At 34.7% G+C, this 19,469-nt stretch overlaps 3 protein-coding genes across 7 annotated transcripts; all 3 read left to right on the top strand.

Moving 5' to 3' along the window:
- Positions 1–1,215: 1,215 nt before the first annotated feature.
- Positions 1,216–5,437, top strand: LOC110664749 (uncharacterized). 5 transcript variants are annotated; one of them, XM_021824584.2, is made up of 5 exons: positions 1,216–1,602; positions 2,172–2,237; positions 3,212–3,345; positions 3,633–4,085; positions 4,611–5,437. In XM_021824584.2, exons 2-5 carry the CDS (start codon positions 2,193–2,195, stop codon positions 5,023–5,025), a joined length of 1,047 nt encoding a protein of 348 aa, XP_021680276.2. In that variant the 5' UTR covers positions 1,216–1,602; positions 2,172–2,192; the 3' UTR covers positions 5,026–5,437. The 5 variants fall into 5 exon arrangements, with proteins under 5 accessions (XP_021680276.2, XP_021680277.2, XP_021680274.2 ...); XM_021824585.2 differs by having other exon boundaries at positions 1,216–1,628; positions 3,234–3,345; XM_021824582.2 differs by having other exon boundaries at positions 1,216–1,628.
- A 785-nt stretch (positions 5,438–6,222) lies between these two features.
- On the top strand, positions 6,223–13,665 carry LOC110664748 (uncharacterized). Its single transcript, XM_021824581.2, has 5 exons — positions 6,223–6,528; positions 7,926–7,992; positions 8,244–8,645; positions 9,625–9,968; positions 13,220–13,665. The coding sequence occupies exons 1-5, from the start codon at positions 6,445–6,447 to the stop codon at positions 13,433–13,435; spliced, it is 1,113 nt and encodes a 370-aa protein (XP_021680273.2). The 5' UTR covers positions 6,223–6,444; the 3' UTR covers positions 13,436–13,665.
- Positions 13,666–15,127: 1,462 nt separating this feature from the next.
- LOC110664746 (LRR receptor-like serine/threonine-protein kinase GSO1) lies at positions 15,128–19,244 on the top strand. Its single transcript, XM_058132538.1, has one exon. It carries the CDS (start codon positions 16,145–16,147, stop codon positions 19,007–19,009), a length of 2,865 nt encoding a protein of 954 aa, XP_057988521.1. The 5' UTR covers positions 15,128–16,144; the 3' UTR covers positions 19,010–19,244.
- The last annotated feature ends 225 nt before the right edge of the window (positions 19,245–19,469 follow it).

The raw sequence follows: 19,469 nt of genomic DNA, 5'->3' as shown, positions 1-19,469 counted from the left end.
AAATTGGATTATTAAATCAAATTCAAGTGTTGAGGTGTATACTTTTTATTATAATGATAGCAATGTACGTCAAAAGAATTAATGCGCTGAAAAAATTATTGAAAATTTTATTGATAAAATTTGAGTTTAAATTAATTATTCAAAATTAGTTGGAGCAATAATCATTGAATTAGTAAGTCATTGGACATTTGATTTTTTTTAGATTAATTTTTTATTTGGTTTAATAAGAGAATTGTTCCCATTTTATTTCAATTAGTAATTTACTAAATGGATCCATTAGGTGGATCCGAATTTAATAACATTAATTGAAAAACATAAAAAATATCCGTGAGAGCATAAAAAAAAAGTAGAGGTATCATTAAAAAAAGGAAATTATATTTAACATTTTGACTCGAAATGTACTTATTTTAATGAAAAAAAAGATACTGATGTCAAGTTTGAATTGATATATATTTTCTACTTATTTATTTTTTTTATATTATATATTTATATTGAAGGCTATCTAAATAAATTTATTTTCTATTAATGAAAAAAAAACATAATTTGATTCTCCAAATTTTTAGCATGATTTAATTAATTATAATTAATTTTTTTATTAATTTAATTCTTAAATTTGATAAATTAGATTAATTTGATATGCAATTTGACTGCGTACATTTTAAAAGCAAAATTAATTAGAAATTTTTCATATTTTACAATTTATTCTTTAAGTTTTATAAAATGCTATAATTTAATATGTTTTGTCTCTAAATTTTTAAGTTATTATCATTTTTTTATTATTATTAAAATATAAAAGAAAATATTATTAAAAAAAAGAAAAATCACTATAATTCTGTTTAGCATTAAATTTTAAAATTTAAAATTATTTTTTTAATAAAAATATTATTTTAAATATCATTAAAAAAATTAATTTAAAAAAAATTATTTTATTATTTTAATATTTTTATAATTAAAATAAATAAAATTTAATATTAATTATTATTTAATACACTCTAATTAATATATTTAAAAAAATAATTTTCTCAATGACAATTTCAACGACAATACTAAATTGATCCTATAAATTTTTGTAATATCAATTATTTTAATAATTATTAATTATTTTAATAAATATAAATTATTTTATTAATTATTTATTATTAAATATTAATTACTAAAAAAATATTTAATAAAAATAATTATTAAATTAATTATTAAATATAAAAATCTTATCAAGATGCCTTCTCAGCCTCTCTGAATTCTCTCTGAATTGGGAGATTGCTTTTCATGAACTAAATAGGAGTGCCGAAAAGGGTTTAGATCAGAAGAGCAAACCAAGGGCCTCTCTCCTTTCTTGGGTCTTTACTGTACCTCTGAAGCCTGAAGCTTTTGCAGTGAAATTGTTATCCACTGTTAAAAGAAAATCCATCCAAGCTTAAAGTTTCCTTTCTAAAAGCCCCAAATAATTCTTCAACCAAAGATTTTCTCTCTCCTTTTCACTTTCTGTCCATTCTGTTTATCAGAATCCAAATTGAAGACAACAGAAGCAAAAAGTTCTTTTCTTTTTTCCTTCCTCGCTCTTGCCATTTAATATCATTTACAACTCAAAAGAATTGTGCTTTGGCGAGTTCATGAATTCATGTATTCAGGTCAGTGCAGATTTTATGTTCTTCTCATTTATTAGCTTAGCCTTAATTCTTTAATTTAAAGCTTCAATTTCTTACTCTTTAACTTGGGGGTTTTTTACTTGGGGTTTTCTTTTATTTAGAATTTTTTTATTTCTTTATGGGATGTGCAATTAGCTTATCCTTTTGCTTTCTGAGAAAAATTGACGGAAAGGAAAAGGGTACGAAACTTGAAGCTTTCTACATTTGCATAAAAGGGAAAATTGATTTAAATGAATTCAAATTGTGTTCTATGGCATAAAATGAAAAAGCTCAGCCTAATTCAGTGGATAAAGAAAGGGAAAATTTGCGATTAGCTCTTTATAGCAAGTCAACTCAGGCTATTAGGTTGTTCTTGAATTTTGAAGATTGCATGTGAACAAACAGCTTGGGAATTTATAGTTTTTTTTTTTGGCGCTAAAAAATTTGTTGTATAATTTATCTCATTTGTCTTTATTTTTGGTTCAAATCACTTTTTTTCCTTCTTGCTGATATATATATTTTTTAAGTAAATTTTTATTGAATTAGGTTTTGTTGAGTAAATGATGGATGCTTAAAGTGGAGAAAATGGCGTTAGTGACCCATCAAATGAAGGTAATTTAAGAAATGTTAACTGAAATATTTACTGCCATCTGAGTCTTGGATGAAATGCAACATGTGTGGAGGTTAATGCCCATAAGTTTAATCTTTAAGCTAATTGTCCTCGATGAATTTGGGCCCTAATGTATTTGCAACAAAATTGTACTATATCATCAATGTTAAATTCATCGATTCTGCATGTACAAGAACCCTTTGGTAATGAAACTGAATTTTTAGTTATTAGAGGGTCTTGTCATGTTTAATTCAACCTCTTTTTGTATATATATCTTTTTTATTTTAATATTTTGTATTTAAGAGAATTGATGCATGTCCATATTTTGTTTATGGAAGGTGAATCAATCATTGACCTTGTGCCGTGTTCTTTTAAGGCTAGTTATCTGCATCACGTAAAGTTTTTGATATATTACTTTGGCAAAATGTTTCTTAGTGGCAAAGGAGGTGATTTATTCAACTTCATATTTGATTTTCCTGCTGAGTCTCTGAATTTTGAAGCTGAATTTGGTGAAATTGATACCTTATGCATGACTCGTAGAAGATTACACTTTAGTGAAGCATGTGTTTGAGATGAATATAATGGAGGAATAAAGCAATGCATTTTTTTTTTTCGTCATTGTCATCTTTGCCCCCCTTTTTTTTGACATATGCTTCTTATATTCCAAATATTGCAATATAAGGAATACATGTAAGAACATATCAGTCAGTCTTGTATATGGTCTGTTTATGATCAGTAGCTAATTTTAGGCATACTATTATTAAACCTCAGTCATGTCCTAGAGCTAAGTTCATGTGATCACCCACAGCACATAAGTTAAAGCCAAGGTGGTTATGAACACACAGTTTTGCAAACTCCTGCCTTTAGCACTCGAATATTTTGTAATTATGTTGGCTTCTCAAGTTATAAAATAGCTTATCAGATTCAGATTACAACTATCTAAATTTTGGTGATATTACTTTTGCCTACAATTCAGAGCTCTTATGCAACATTTCCAGTGAGGTCTTTATCATGGAGCAAAGGGTTCAAATTGAAGCAACATGTAGCAACGTGTCACATGTTTGGAAGAACAGATAGGCGTTTCCCAACAAAGTGTAATCTTTGTTTAAGGTAAGGAATGCATACAAAATCTTTTTATTCGTCATCATTTTTTTTTTCTTTTTTTTTTTTTTGGGTCTATCCAAATGGCTTAGGTTTAGAGTTCTGCAGTCACTTTGATGACAGCATACTGGAGAAGAATGTTTTCAGAGTTCATTAATTGTTTACAAGATGTCAAGGAGCTTTGTTTCTCTAAACACATGCACACACATACTGGCATGTGCATGTCCTTCAAATCACATTCCTTTTTGTCCCCAGTGAATGTTAAACACAGAAATTGAGTTAAATTATTTCCACAGTGTAGGGGCTTGTGTTCATGGATCCAAAGTGAAATTTTTGAAAATTTCAGCCTTTAAAGGAAGTGCACAAAATAAGGAATCTGGAAATAGAGCAAATGGATCTGAAGTTGCCAAGAATTCTGTTAATCTTTCTTATGTACCAAAAGAAAGTGGGGAGACCATAATGGAATCTCCAAAGTTTCACAGTGTTCCAGTTTCTTATACCTCTGATGGAAATGGGGGGATTGCAGGATCACCTGCTATTCATAAATTATTCAAGAAATGGTTGAACATGTTGCGCACAGATTCCCCAAGTCAAGTGGCTGATGAAATTTTGAGAGAACCACCTTCAAGTGAAGAATTACAACAAACTCAGAATACTGTTCAAACCATGGAAGGACATGAGATTCTAAAGCCAGTTTGGTTTCACTTTTTGGGACTAGATGCAACAATAAAGATACCCTTACTGATTTTGTAAGTAAAATGATAGTGATATCTGCAAGGCTCTTTACCTGCTTCTCTCTGTGCATTTCTTGCAAGATATTTCCTCTGTTTTAAACTACAAGATGAAAGTAAAAAATTGGTGAAAGCATGCCATGACTTGTTGTGCAATTTCATTGATCTATTAAATGTTTTTATTTGGTAATTTAAATGCAACATATCGTTCCACGGAGAAAAGAATAAGAAAATGTGAGAAATTGATTTTAATCATTACTTGCACTGCTGAAGGAGAATATAGCTTAAAAAATAGTTAAAAATTTTATTATTTGGTTGATTCCGCTACTTAAAATTAACTTCTTAATTTTTTTGTAACTCGCAGAACTGGCATTGGATTTTAATCACAAACTGAGAACCACTGCCTGTTATGTGCAAGATTGATAATATTAAAAAATATGAGTGTTATTCTGTTATTTATTTCTAGAAGTTAGCAGCTTTACCCTTGTGTTATTATGTTGTATGAAAATTTCAGTGCTGCTAATTGCTGTGCTGTATTTGCAGCATCCCTCTGTACCTTGCAGTCAACGTCATTTATGGGGTTGATGTGTCAAAGGAGTTGACTCCTTTGTGGATTTTGGGGCCACTAATTGTTGTGTTCTACATCAATGTGCTCCGAGTTTTGTGGACTCTCTATGTCTTCAGCTTTAAGCAGACAGTTAAACTAACAAAAAACTTGCCTACTTACTATTTGGTGGCCTCTAGCTATATTTCTCAGGGGAAGCTTAAACAAGATGTAGAAGCTCGTGTGTTCCAACCTGTTGTAAGCATTAAGAACCTAGACTACAAAGAGTTATCAAGGAAAAGGTTGAAGGAATTTGAAGAGTGGTTCATGGATATGTACCTTGATTTTGTGGAATCTATATGGCCCTATTATTGTAGGACTATCAGATTCTTAAAGAGGGCTAATCTGATTTAAATTGGTGATGTTCACGTTAGTTTTCATAAGAAAATGTTTGAGAGCTGGTTGAGATTTTTGAAATAGAGCTGGCAAACCCCATTTTAGACTGGGGTTCTTCTTATGTCTTCAGCAAGTCAAGGATCACAACAAAAGCAGATTTTTCAGATTTCTGTTATTTTGTGGGGCATTCCTGCGCAAGATTCCAATCACCTTGTTTCTTTTTGTATTATGTTTTCAACATTATTGAGTTGTAAATGGGCAATGGAATTTGTATCATTGTATGTTTACATGATTGGCTTTTTATGATATTTTGACAGTCATCTGGTTTATTAAGAGTCTGTGAACTGACATTCATTTTGAGTTTGCTAGGATATTGGAGTCTTGAACTTTGGAGACTATAGATGAGAAAATGTGTTTACTTTCTGGAGTATTTATTAATTCTGAGTTAAAAGATGTTCAACTTGCTGCTGCTTCCCGGAGTAGAATCTTCGGTGAAAGAGCTGTGTTTTACAGCACGAATTCTTTGGACGGGTGTATCTCACCTGTGAGTTTCACCAATCTAATGGACTTGTCCTAGCTAAAATGTTCAAAACTATCCTGATCGACTAAAATATTGTGCGTGCAGGACATCCAATGATTCAATTCAAGTTTCAAACTGCAAATTTGAGCAGCAAATTCTTTGGACGGGTGTATCTCACCTGTGAGTTTCACCAATCTAATGGACTTGTCCTAGCTAAAATGTTCAAAACTATCCTGATCGACTAAAATATTGTGCGTGCAGGACATCCAATGATTCAATTCAAGTTTCAAACTGCAAATTTGAGCAGCAAATTCATTGTGGTAGTACATATTATATTTATTTATTATTATTATTTTTTTTTCAATCTCTGGCTCCAAAATTTCTAGCGTAGAAAATCAAAAGGGAAAGGATGGAAAAGGATGAAGGGGATGTAAGATGACTGGTAGGAAAGTAATGTCAAAATAATATTGATAAAGAATTAAAGATTTAGCAAACAATAGAGCTGAATGGCACTGATTTATCTCAATTAGTTTTAAATTCCTTGTTATTATCGTTGTCTTTGCTTCAAAATTAATTACAAATTATGAAAAAGAAAGAGAAAAAAAAGTAAAATATGGACTGCACTAATTAACGGTGAGAGGCCCATCTAAGACGTTGGATTGTCCAAATTCCACTGCTTTATTTAAGCTCAAATGATATAAACGAAGTCGTCATCTCTCCCTCCCTCACTGCTCCTTCAGAAACTCCAAAGTATCCCAGATTCCTCACATTTCCCACCATCTCTCCCTTCCCCTGATAAATTTCTCATATGGGAATCCATAAACTCCCTTCAATTCAAATGGGCTTGTTTTGAAATAGTCAACACTGTAATAGACTGCGCTGGTTTTTGCCTCGGCATATGTACCAGATAGATTTATATGGCTGCTAAAGTCGGTTCTTCTTCATTTTCCTGCGTCGCCACTTCACTTTCTTCTCCTTTTAACCCAAAGCGAAGCTCCCAGGTATTCTTTAAATTCCTCTATTATGACTCTTCTCTCTCTCTCTCTCCCTCTCTCTCTCTTGAATTTTTTTTTAGCATTGCTGAATTGTGTTATTAGTTTATATTGGCTTTAAGGCTGGGAAATTTAATTTTTAGTGTTTCTATATTGGCTACTTTTGGTTCTGGCGATATCCATTTGTTGTTGACTAAAACTTTTTAACTATGGCCTATCCATGGCTCGAGTGGAGACGCTATGATTTTCTACTCGGCGATACATTTTTTTTTTTCAAATGGTCTAATTAATAATAATATAAAAAATGCATTATGCTGTTCTTAGATTATATAGTCACAACAATGGAAGTGAACTATTTGTAGCAGTCTATCAAATAATTATTGCTTAAATGAGATGCCTTTAGGATTTGATTTATGAAAGACAATTGATTGTAGGACACTAGATGTGCATGTATTGCAAAGGGCTCGTACCTTAGTTTATTATGAAAGTCTTGGGATGCTTGTTCGAGAGTATATAAAGACTTTGCAATTTATGTAGTACTCTTGGTATAGGCTTTTGGTAGCTATTCCTATGTTGAATGGGTAAAATTATCTAAGAACTTGCTATCCAGTAATTACTGCCTGTTACATAAAATTAGTTCATTGCTTTCATGCTTGAGCATACTGGGATTCATAGTTTTTTTTAAAGAGCATAGAGGACTAGTTATTGAATTTTTCCCTAATACATAGGAATGTCATTCTTTTGTATTAGAACTTCTATCATATCAATGGTCTCGAGTTGTTGAGAACAATGAGAAGTCTTTTCTCCTCTAATCAACTTATCTCAACTCAACAAAGCCACAATCCGAAGCTAGTTTAGGTTGATTATATGGATTCTTTTCTCTACTCAGCCTTCCCTTAATCAATGCTTAAAGAATACAACGTTTTTATAATAAGGATCCATATCATGAGAGATGGCTGAATTTTAACTTGGCTGTCAACCTATCACAACCCTTCTCCTTTATCTGAGTTTGGAACCGGCTATATTTTGCTAAGCTCACATAGGTGGAGTTAATCGATGCTTAAAGAATAATTTCTTTTTTTTTCTCACAAGCTTTTGCTGTACGATTTCAAGTCAAGAATTTGTCATCACCTCTGTTTTTTCATATTTATGTTGTTGCCAGATTTTTACTTGTAAATTAACCGGCTTAAAGTCATGAATTATTGTATCATGTGGGTTCTAATTGTGCTTTATTCAGTTTGAGAGTTTTCATTTAAAAGTGATCGATTGATACTTGAATTGATATTTTTCAATGAATTTCATTCACTGCCTGTGCCATGTTACACCATACTTACCCAAGAATGCTCTATATGAGAAGTTCTATGAAAATTTTCTGAGATTTATCACTTTAATTTTTTGTTGTTCAGCTCAGCTTGGTGAGAAGTCCAAAAGTTGAACTGCATCATAATGTTCAGAAGCTGAGAAACACTAAAGGTAAACTTTGTAACTAGATGAACAAATTTAATATGCATCTAATATATTTTTCCGATGCTACTAATAGTACTAGTTTTGGAGCCTTTGTACAGTTATTGACAGGTTTGGTTTCTCCTGTTAAGCTATTAAAATAGTTTATTAAGACCTGAGATTTTTTACTTTTGATTTTATGACTGCTGTGTAAAATTCTGAACTCATTATTACTGCTCTGAATATGTTTTCTAATAATATTTTTCTGGTGTGGTGAGTAGTAAACTCGTGCCAATTCATAGGCGGGCTGCTAAAATTAAGCGGAAATCCCACAAGACAAAATGTGCTTTGTGCAACTTCTCAAGGTCAGGCACAACACAGTGAGGTCCAATCAGATGAATTGGAGCCAGAAGATGAAGATGATAATTCTACTGCTGAAACTCTCTCTTCTATAAGCATGTCATTTAATCACTCTCAGAGAACTGATGGAAAACCAGGTTTAGTTTCATTTTATAATACCCCTTATAAGAAAGAAGATGTAGTCATTAAATCTAATGTGCAAAAGGACAAGAGCAACCTATTATGGTTTGTGGGTCCCGCTGTCCTTGTGGCCTCTTTTATTTTCCCCTCACTTTTTTTGCGGAGAGTACTTTCCACAGTATTTGAGGACTCTTTGCTTACAGGTGAATGTCCTTCTTTCACATTCTCTTTCTACTTTTAATGTAAATAATTTCTTTCAATGAGTTCTAATTTTTAGAATTGACAAGCTTTAAACAAGTGAGTAAATACAATGAATGATGCACAGAAGAATGAAAATATACTAATTTTGTTTGTAAGAAGGGGTTCGTTTATCAATTTTCAGTTATTATATTTTAATTGAAGGAGATTTAGGTGATATTTGGTATGGTCATTTCCTTTATGTTTTGTACAAGTGGCTATTATCATTTTTTTTTGACATTTATCCATGCATAACTGCAAAAAGAGAAGTCATAGCGGATGCTAACAACTTGGAAATGAGAGGCAAAGGATGTTATCTAAAGACACCTGAAATTCTATTAAAAAAAAAATTTTTGAATTTTGTGGAACTAGTAGATGACCTTCCTGAATCTGAGTATTATTGACTGTTTAATAATAGGATATTGGATTTGAAAGATGATTTAATAAAGTTGGAGGCTTTGAAGGTAATTGGAGTACTGTTGTGGTTTGTTATGGTGATTGAACAGGGAATATTATAAGTAACGGACAGTATTTATCAGGAAATGGATGAAATTTGAAGACCAAGTCTTTCATGGGCTTTCACAGCCAACCAGCCTGACCTTGCCAAGACCCACAAACAAGCCAGTGCAGCCTAGGAAATACGTTTTCCTTAAGGTCCAATGTGGCCAATGATCATGTCCATGGAAGACTGATTTGGGAGTTTTATGACCTGGTTTAAGTTTTGGCTCAGTGTAGAGCAGATGTGAAATAGTGGCTATAGGTAGTACAAAATCTTGGCAGGTTTTGGAATTGTTGGCTGTAATTTTGTTAAATTTATTCCTCATGTATCACATTAATCTATTCTTTTGCTGTTTTGATTGAACTATTCTATTCTATTCTATTCTTCTGTTATTGCAGGTTATTTCCTTTCCCTTACGTAAACAGTTCATTTTTCTGTATCTGCAGATTTCCTAATATTGTTCTTCACAGAAGCTCTTTTCTACTGTGGTGTTGTGGTTTTTCTTTTGCTCATAGACCATTTAAGGAGGCCCATGGAACTGGAATGTGCTGAAAATGGTGGCACAACCCTGGTCCCCCATTTGGGACAGCGAATTTCTTCTGTTGCTACCTTGGTACTCAGTCTTATAATTCCTATGGTGACTATGGGCTTGGTATGGCCATGGACCGGCCCTGCAGCTTCTGCAACCCTTGCTCCATACCTTGTTGGTATTATTGTTCAGTTTGCATTTGAGCAATATGCCAAATATCGGAATTCACCTTCAAGGCCTGTCATCCCAATAATCTTTCAAGTAAGGAACCAACTGCTGTTGTGTCTTTCTGACCAATTTTTCTCAGAGTTCCTCTATATGGATTAAGAAAATGGAAGAAAAAGAAATCATTATATCCTTTGATGCTTTTGGTTTTACAAATTATTTACATATCAGATTTATGCTCTGTATAGAGAATCAAGGTTAGTAGAACAGATAGTGGAATATAACACAAGATAGGCATAGAGAACAATAGAAGATATCATAGAAGGAGATCAATTAGAAAGGAACAGGATAGGAGGAGAATCAGGGTTGACACTTGGAATGTTGGATCACTTACAGGAAAATTAATGGAGCTTGTGGATACCTTGGAAAGGAGAAGGGTGAATATTGCTTGCATTCAGGAGACTAAATGGGTAGGAAAGAAAAGAAAAGAAGTGGGTAATTCATGGTACAAACTGTGGTTTATCGGAAAGGAGAGAAATAAAAATGGAGTGGGCATAATCATAGGCAGGATATTGAAAGATACTGTAATAGCTGTGAAAAGTGTAGGAGATAGAATTATACTAGTAAAGCTAGTACTAGAAGGAGAAATAATAAATATAATTAGTGCTTATGCCTCACAAATAGGACTAGATAGTGAGAGTAAACAAAGGTTTTGAGAAGTTATGAATAATCTAATGCAAAGCATACCGAATAAAGAGAATGTTTTCATCAGTGGAGATTTGAATGGACATGTAGGAAGTGATAGGCAAGGTTATGAGAATGTTCATGGAGGTTTTGGATTTGGCAACTGAAATAAGGAGGGAAAAAACATTCCGAATTTTACAATGGCATACGACCTAATACTAGCAAATACCTACTTTATAAAAAGAGTTACATTTAGTGACTTTCAAAAGTGGATAACATAGAAGCCAAATTGACTTTCTCTTAACTAGAAAGACAAATAGAGCTCTATACAAGGATTATAAGGTCATTCCGGGAGAGGCTTTTACAAGTCAATATCGGTTAGTGGTCTTGGATGTTAAGTTTAGAAACAATTCAAGTAAGTTTAAAGAAATAGTGTAGCTCAAACAAAGTAGTGGGAGTTCAAAAGAGTAAAGCAAGTGAAGTTTAAAAATGAGCTTCTTGGTCCGAAGTATGGAAGCTGGATATGGAGGCCAATGGTATGTGGATACAGATGGCATTAAAGATTAGAGAAGTAGCTAGAAAAGTACTTAGAGAGTCTAGAGGACATGGACCACCCTCAAAAGTGAGATAGTGGTGGAATGAGGAAGTATAAAAGGCAGTGAAGAGAAAGAGAGAATGGTATAAGAAATTACTTAGTGTGATAATAATGAGGAATATGAACAGTACAAAATAGCAAAGACAGAAGCAAAAAAGGTAGTTAGTCAAGCAAGAGCGCAGACCTTTGAAAAGTTATATGGGAAACTTGGAACTAAAGAATCGGAGAAAGATATTTATAGATTAGCAAGGATGAGAGAAAAGAAATGTCAAGATCTCAATCAAGTTAGGTGCATTAAAAATAAAAAAGGAAAAGTGTTGTTGAAAGATGAGGACATTAAAGAAATATGAAGAAATTATTTTGATGATCTCTTTAATAATAGTCAAAATAGTAATAGCGTGAATATAGACTACAGAGCAATAGAAAAGAATGTGAATTATACTAGAAGGATTAGATCTTTAGAAGTAAAGGAAACACTTAAGAGAATGAAAGTGGGTAAAGCTTGTGACCCGATGGAATACCAATTGAAGTGTGGAAATGTTTGGGAGATATGGGAGTGACATGGTTAATTAAATTATTTAATAAGATTCTAAATTTAAAGAAAATGCCTGATGAATTGAGGATGAGTATTTTAGTACCTATTTTTAAAAATAAGGGAGACATACAAAGTTGCTCAAATTATAGGGGAATTAAACTTATGAGCCATACTTTGAAGTTATGGGAGAGAGTTGTGGAACATCGACTACGTCGTGATACTTCTATCTCTCCAAATCAATTTGGCTTCATGTCTGGTCATTCAACTATGGAAGCGATTTTTTTTATTAGAAGTTTGATGGAAAAATATAAAGATGTGAGGAAAGATTTACATATAGTTTTTATTGATTTGGAAAAGGCTTATGATAGTGTTCCAAGAGAAGTCTTATGAAGAGTGTTAGAACAAAAGGGGGTATCTATTAGATACATACAAGTGTTGAAAGACACGTATGAAGGAGCAACTACTATTGTGCGCATTGCGGGAGGGGACACAAGAGATTTTCCTATCTCAGTTGGATTACATCAAGGTTCAGCTGTAAGCCCTTATCTTTTTACATTAGTTTTAGATGAATTAATGAAACATATATAAGAGAGTATCTCTTGGTGCATGATGTTTGCGGATGATATAGTTCTGATAGATGAGACGCAAGAAGGAGTCAATAGAAAGCTAGAGTTTTGGAAAAGTACTCTAGAGTCAAAGGGCTTTAAGTTAAGTAAAACAAAGACCGAATACATGCATTGCAAGTTCAGTGAAGGCCGAACTGATGACAAGGAATGAGTTAGTTTGGATGGAGTGGTACTCTCCCAAAGTAATCACTTTAAATATTTTGGCTCAGTCCTTCAAGTAGATGGGGGATGTGAGGAGGATATTAGTTATAGGATTAAAGCCGAATGGTTGAAGTGGAGACGTGCCACGGGAGTTTTATGTGATCGCAAGATTCTCAATAAGTTGAAAGGAAAATTTTACTGTACAGTCATATGATCGACCATATTATATGGTAGTGAGTGTTGGGCGCTGATGGAGTTGTATGTGTCTAAGATAAGAGTTGCGGAGATAAGAATGTTAAAGTGGATGAGTGGCCATACTAGACTAGATAAAGTCCGTAATGAGAGTATTAGAGAAAAGGTAGAAGTGGTGCCAATTGAGGATAAGTTGAGAGAAGGGAGATTGAGGTGGTTTGGTCATGTGAAGCGTAGACATTCGGAGGCTCCAGTTAGACAAGTAGAGCACATTAGGGTAGAGGATAGAAAGAAAAAAAGGGGTAGACCTAAACTGACTTGGAAGAGAGTAGTACAACATGATTTAGAAGCATTACACATTTTCGAGCATTTAACTCAAAATCGTTTAGAGTGGAAAAAGAGAATTCATATAACCGACCTCAATTTTTTGGGATAAAAGCTTAGTTGAGTTGAGTATAGAGAACATATTTCGTCTCAATAAATTTGGGCAGCTTCATAAAAGAAAGTTATGATTTAACTCTCTTATTCAAAAGATGGCTATCCCTAAATATAGGATATTCTTTGTGATTAACAGGTCTATAGATTGCACCAACTGAATAGAGCAGCACAACTGGTGACAGCCCTATCATTCACAGTGAAAGGAGCTGAAATGACCTCACACAATTTGGAGATAAGCAGTTCATTGGGTACACTTTTGAATGTCCTTCAATTCCTTGGTGTTATCTGCATTTGGTCACTCTCAAGCTTCCTCATGAAGTTTTACCCATTCGCTGGCAGGACTGCAGAGTGATATTCAATCAATATTAGTTTAAGAAATGGTAAACTTGACACCATCATTGTAGAGAAGACTCTAGTTGCTATTGATTCAGCTAATCTTTACATGTAGGGGTTATAACTCGTTTTCAGTATGGTTTTGCTTTGTGAGAATTTGAAACTAAAGCGTCCACCTTATCCAACACATAGTAAAAGGTTGTGGCAGGATTACTTGAATGAAGATACTAAATTCTTTTCTGCTTTTCACTGAGAATCTCAACTTTTGGTCAAGGTTTTTGGTTTAGAATCATGATAACATCTTTTTCAGGGTTTCCTAGACATCATGTTTATATTTGTTGCCCTTGCTTTTGGTTCCTTTTAACATTCAAGTTTGTAGCTAATTCCTTGATTGATTAGTTGGTGTATGGTTATTTAAATTTGCAATTCTTTGGACCGTGCCCTTCAGATATGTCTCCTATCCAGTTTTTATCATATGATTATTTAGATGATTTCACTATTTTTCAAATAATTAAAATTGCTAACCAGTGGTCAAAAAGAATATTATCTTGATTATAGAAGTATTATCTGTTCATGGGCCTAGGGCTTTGCCCAACTCCTTTGGGCTAGGACAAGGGTGGAAGGTCTGGGCTTGGGCCCTGCCTTGAAAACTTTTTTTCAATATATATATCTTTTATCGATTTACTGAATATGTTTTCTTAGGATGGAAGTTGATATGATCGCATAACAAACCCAGACTGTAATGGAGGCCTTTTTTCATATAAAATACATCGCTTTATTAACATCATCTTTGTTGTTGCGTCAATCCTTCAATTATTTTACCTTCTTTGGTTGTATCCCCTTGTTGCGTTACATTCCTTCTCTCAATGTTTTTATTTTTTTTTATTTTTTTTAATAACATAATTATCCCTCCTTTTCATTGATAACTTCTTATTCTTTCTAGAAAAGAAAAAGGCTTCGATTTTGTAGGACCTTGGAAAATTATCTCAGGATGATACATTTTCTTCTTTTTCCATTTTTTTTTAAAGGAAAAAACATTTTTTTGGCGTGTTTTTGTTGTTAACCAAATTCAACTGCACATCTTACAAATATATCTTCAGCATGCAGATATGCACAATGAGAACGTCTTTTACAATGTCAATGTAGTGCTAGTGCATGTGTGGAGAGAGAGAGAGAAAGAGAGAGAGAGAGAGAAGGGTATGTTCAGTGCAAAAGGTAGCCATGGCATTTGGGCAATATTTACTCCTCTGCAAAAGCAAAACGTGCTTAAGCACTTGGGTAGCAACATGATCCTTGTAGGAAGTACCTTGCTTCCATGCCAAGAAAATTTTGATGGGACAATTTCTATTGGATTTCCATTTATAAAGGTTGTCTCTGCTTAGATCCCCCAAAGGTTAAGCAATGGTGAAAGTATTACGCCACCACTAAAAGCCATGCTAATATCCTTCCAAATTTTAAGTGAACTTCCTTGTCCTTGTACGTTTTGGTTCTTTTTAAAAAGAATCCTTTTAATGCTGTGGGGCAAATTCTCTTTCTCCGTAAATAAGACATAATTGGACCCATGAAGGAGTTGTTAATTATGCAACGCCAAGAGCACATGGTCTTGACTCTTTTATGGGTTTGAATATCATCAACTTTGGTTTCTACTGTAAAATTGATCGCGGTTGTTTTGCTCTTCTGTTTTCTTGCTGTATTCAATTGGGAATTAGGTAGGGAGAAGGGATTTGATATCTGGACTGTACACGAAAAATTCAACACAGAATATAATTTTGCAGAGAATTTGGAAGTTTTCAGATTCAATGCACGCATTCACCTAAATTCAGACCATTAAGAAAATAAACTATTCTACTATTACATTCAGGAAAATCATCACAAACCCACAGAAGACAGGCCGATTCTAGCCATTATTCCAAGGCAAGCCTAATCAAGTTATTTTGATTGCCAGCTTTTCAACATCAAGAAATTGTTGATGCAAACCCAAGTGGGTCATCTTTGTCTGACACTAATGATTCTTTGATGCATGTATAATTTCGGTAAGATAATGGGTTTAGACCTATTTTAAGTCGACAATTGTTGAACTTTGATTGACTGTATCTCCCAGAAAGTCAAATTCTACTTGATCTTTTGGATCACTTCTTGTGGATTCTTGCAAAGGCATATGGAAAACTATAAAATGACTAGAAAGACCCTAGCTTTGGTGTATTCTTTCAAGTGGGTATTTCACTGTACAGCAATACCCCATCACTCTACCTTATCGGCACACGTTTTCCCACCTTACAGGTAGTAATTCATGGTCCTCACATTTCATGATTGACTTGGGAGAAAAAAGAGGGGGGAAATTGAAAAAAAAAAAATCCAACCTGTAAGCAAAACTTAGAAAATATGTGAAAAGAGACTGCCATGAGTCAAAGGCTTAATTACGCTGTTAAGTGTTAATGCATTATTGTTCTCTTTCTATGCAAATGATGATTAGGTACGTTTCTTCAACCCACTATATAAACTTCAAAGCTTTCATCATCCCAGCAGTTTGAACCTTTTTATTCTCTCTCATTCAAATTCCCTCCTTTAATTTCTCATTTCATCTCCTCTGTCTCGTCTTTCTGAATGTGTTCAAATTGAGCTTCTCTTGCTTGTTTCTTCTTAACTTTCTCTTTCGTTATGGAACTGAGCTTCCCAGGAAGCAATAACGAATATTTGAAAACAAGTATCTGATACTCCCATCATTGTGATGAAACTTGAAATGGGTAGCAGTCGTGTTTCTCAGTTGATGCTGTTTTCAGCCATAGCTTTTGCTGTTCTTGCTGCTGTTCATGGTCTTGGTGGAGATAATTCAACAGACTCCTATTGGCTCCTGAGGATAAAATCAGAACTGGTTGATCCTTTACGAGTTCTTGATAGCTGGTCTCCAGGAGCACATATGTGTAGCTGGAATGGAATTACATGTTCACATGATCAAACTCATGTTTCGGGCTTGAATTTATCCTGCTCAGGACTATCAGGTTCCATTTCGCCCGAGCTCTGGCATCTTGCTTCGCTTGAAACACTTGATTTATCTTCAAATTTCCTCGCTGGCTCGGTTCCTTCTGAGCTTGGAATGCTTCAGGATTTGAGAATACTGCTTCTTTATTCAAATTTTATCTCTGGTAAGATTCCTGAAGACATATACTCTTTGAAGAAATTACAAGTTCTTAGAATAGGAGATAACCAGTTCTCGGGTGAAATTACACCAAGTATTGGCAACTTGACTGAGTTAACAGTTTTGGGTCTTGCTTCTTGCCAATTTAATGGAAGCATTCCGGTTGAGATTGGTAATTTGAAGCATCTGGTATCTCTTGACTTGCAGAAGAACAATCTCAGTGGCCTGATTCCAGAAGAGCTTCGTGGCTGTAAAGAGCTCCAAAATTTTGCAGCATCAGACAACAGGCTTGAAGGGGAAATCCCTACTTCAATGGGAAGTCTCAAATTACTGCAAGTATTGAATTTGGCAAATAACAGCCTTTCTGGCTCAATCCCTGTCCAGTTAAGTCATCTCTCCAACTTGAAGTACTTGAATCTGCTAGGAAATAGATTGAGTGGCCAAATTCCTTTGGAGCTCAACCGCTTGGTTCAACTTGAAAAGCTAGACTTATCAATGAATACTCTCTCAGGACCCGTAAGCCTATTCAGTTCCCAATTAAAGAATCTTGAAACTTTGGTCTTGTCTAACAATGACCTGACAGGCAGCATTCCAAGCAATTTCTGTCTCCAGAATTCAAATCTGCAGCAACTTTTCCTGCATCAAAACAACCTGACAGGAAAGTTCCCCTTAGAGCTATTGAACTGCCCCTCTTTGCAACAACTGGACGTCTCTAATAATAACTTTGAAGGAGGGCTGCCATACGGCATCGACAAACTAAAAAACCTCACAGATCTTAAACTCAATACTAACAGTTTTAGTGGAAAGCTGCCTCCTGCGATCGGGAACATGAGTAACTTGGTGAATTTTTACCTGTTTGACAATGTGATCACGGGAAAACTTCCACCAGAAATTGGCAAGTTAAAGAGGTTGAGTATTATCTATCTTTACGATAACCAGCTGTCAGGAGGAATACCAATAGAGTTGACAAACTGCACCAGCATAACAGAAATTGATCTCTTTGGAAACCACTTCACAGGATCCATTCCCCCAACCATTGGGAAGCTTAAGAATCTGATCGTCCTTCAACTGAGGCAGAATGATTTATCAGGTCCAATCCCACCAAGCTTGGGCTACTGCAGAAAGCTTCAGATATTGGCCTTAGCAGATAACAAGCTCTCTGGAACATTGCCACCAACTTTCAGATTCCTTTCAGAACTTTATAAAGTTACTCTTTACAACAACTCCTTTGAAGGTCCTCTTCCTTCATCTCTCTTCCTTCTAAAAAACCTGCAAATTATTAATTTTTCTCACAACAGGTTTCGCGGAAGCATTTATCCTCTCTTGGGTTCAAATTCTCTGACTGCCTTAGACTTGACCAACAACAGTTTCTCTGGTCCTGTTCCTTCTAGACTAGCCATGTCAAGAAATCTTAGTCGTCTCCGCCTTGCGCACAATCATCTTATTGGCAATATTCCTAATGAGTTTGTTGAGCTCATTGAGCTTAGATTCCTTGATTTATCATTCAACAATCTCACTGGAGACGTGTCACCCCAACTTTCAAACTGTAGAAAACTCGAACACTTGCTACTTAGTAATAACAAACTTACGGGCATAATGCCTTCCTGGTTAGGGAGATTAGAAGAACTTGGGGAGCTAGATTTCTCATCCAATAACTTTCATGGAGAAATACCTGCTCAGCTTGGGAATTGCTTAAGATTACTCAAGCTTTCTCTTCATAGCAACAACCTCTCCAGCAAGATCCCGCAAGAGATAGGAAATCTAACTTCTCTCAATGTCCTAAATCTGCAAAGAAATAACCTTTCTGGCTTCATTCCTTCGAAAATTCAGGAGTGCAAAAAGCTCTATGAACTGAGGCTGTCTGAGAACTTCTTGACGGGTTCTATACCACCTGAGTTAGGAAGGCTGACGGAGTTGCAAGTAATGTTGGATCTCAGTAAGAACTCTCTCTCCGGTGAGATTCCATCTTCTCTAGGAAATCTTGTGAAGTTAGAGACTTTGAACCTCTCTTTCAACTACCTCCAAGGAGAAGTACCTTTTTCACTTGCAAAGTTGACCAGCCTCCACATGCTAAACCTGTCAAATAATGATCTCCAGGGCCAACTTCCTTCCACCTTTTCCGGGTTTCCACTTAGTTCCTTCGTAGGTAACAACAAGCTATGCGGCCCACCATTACTATCGTGCTTGGGATCACGGGGTCGAGAGAAAAAAAGCCTTTCCAACGCTGCAGTTGTGGGTATTGTAGTGGCCATTGTCTGTACTTCCACAGTAATTTGCTTGACGATGCTTTACATAATGGTAAGAATGTGGCGAAACTGGAGAAGGGTGATGATATCGAGCTTGGATGGCGGAGGAACTGAACAAACAAGAGAGGAAGATGAATGGGCTTATGGAGAGGAAAAAAGAAAGAACGGTGAATACTGGAAAGTGAACTCCATGGCAATGAACCTTCACTAGATATCCAAATTTCTAGAATTTGCATTTTTCCTTTCAAAATGGATACAGAACCCATAAGAAACAGACTGGCTTGAGATCGAGTCTTTTTTTCTTCCTCCTTATGCTTTCGCAAAGGCTGTGTTTTTGTAAAATTCTATCCTTCTCGCTTTCTTTTTACTGTTCCTTTGCTATTGTAATGATAATAGTAACAGTTCAAAATTTAGAGAATTCCAAACTCCATGGCTAATATGTGCAACTGTGGCTGGTTTTGTGATGTCTTGAACAACTCTGTACGTTGAAAGTCTTGTTGGTTATAATCACCTATGCTTTTATTTGAGGATTTATGCATATATGTAGACTCATTATTGTTGAAAGGATCAGCCAAGCTACCGTTCATGGGCTTGAAATGCTGTCGTCAATTTGCTGTCATCACAGTCTCAAAGACAAGAAATTGAAGAGGTTCTGCCCTCTAAGTCAATGC

Source organism: Hevea brasiliensis, chromosome 13 (assembly GCF_030052815.1).
Source record: "Hevea brasiliensis isolate MT/VB/25A 57/8 chromosome 13, ASM3005281v1, whole genome shotgun sequence".
NCBI lineage: Eukaryota > Viridiplantae > Streptophyta > Magnoliopsida > Malpighiales > Euphorbiaceae > Hevea > Hevea brasiliensis.
Note: the sequence above shows the minus strand (reverse complement) of the source record. Positions and strands in the feature narration are given on the sequence as shown.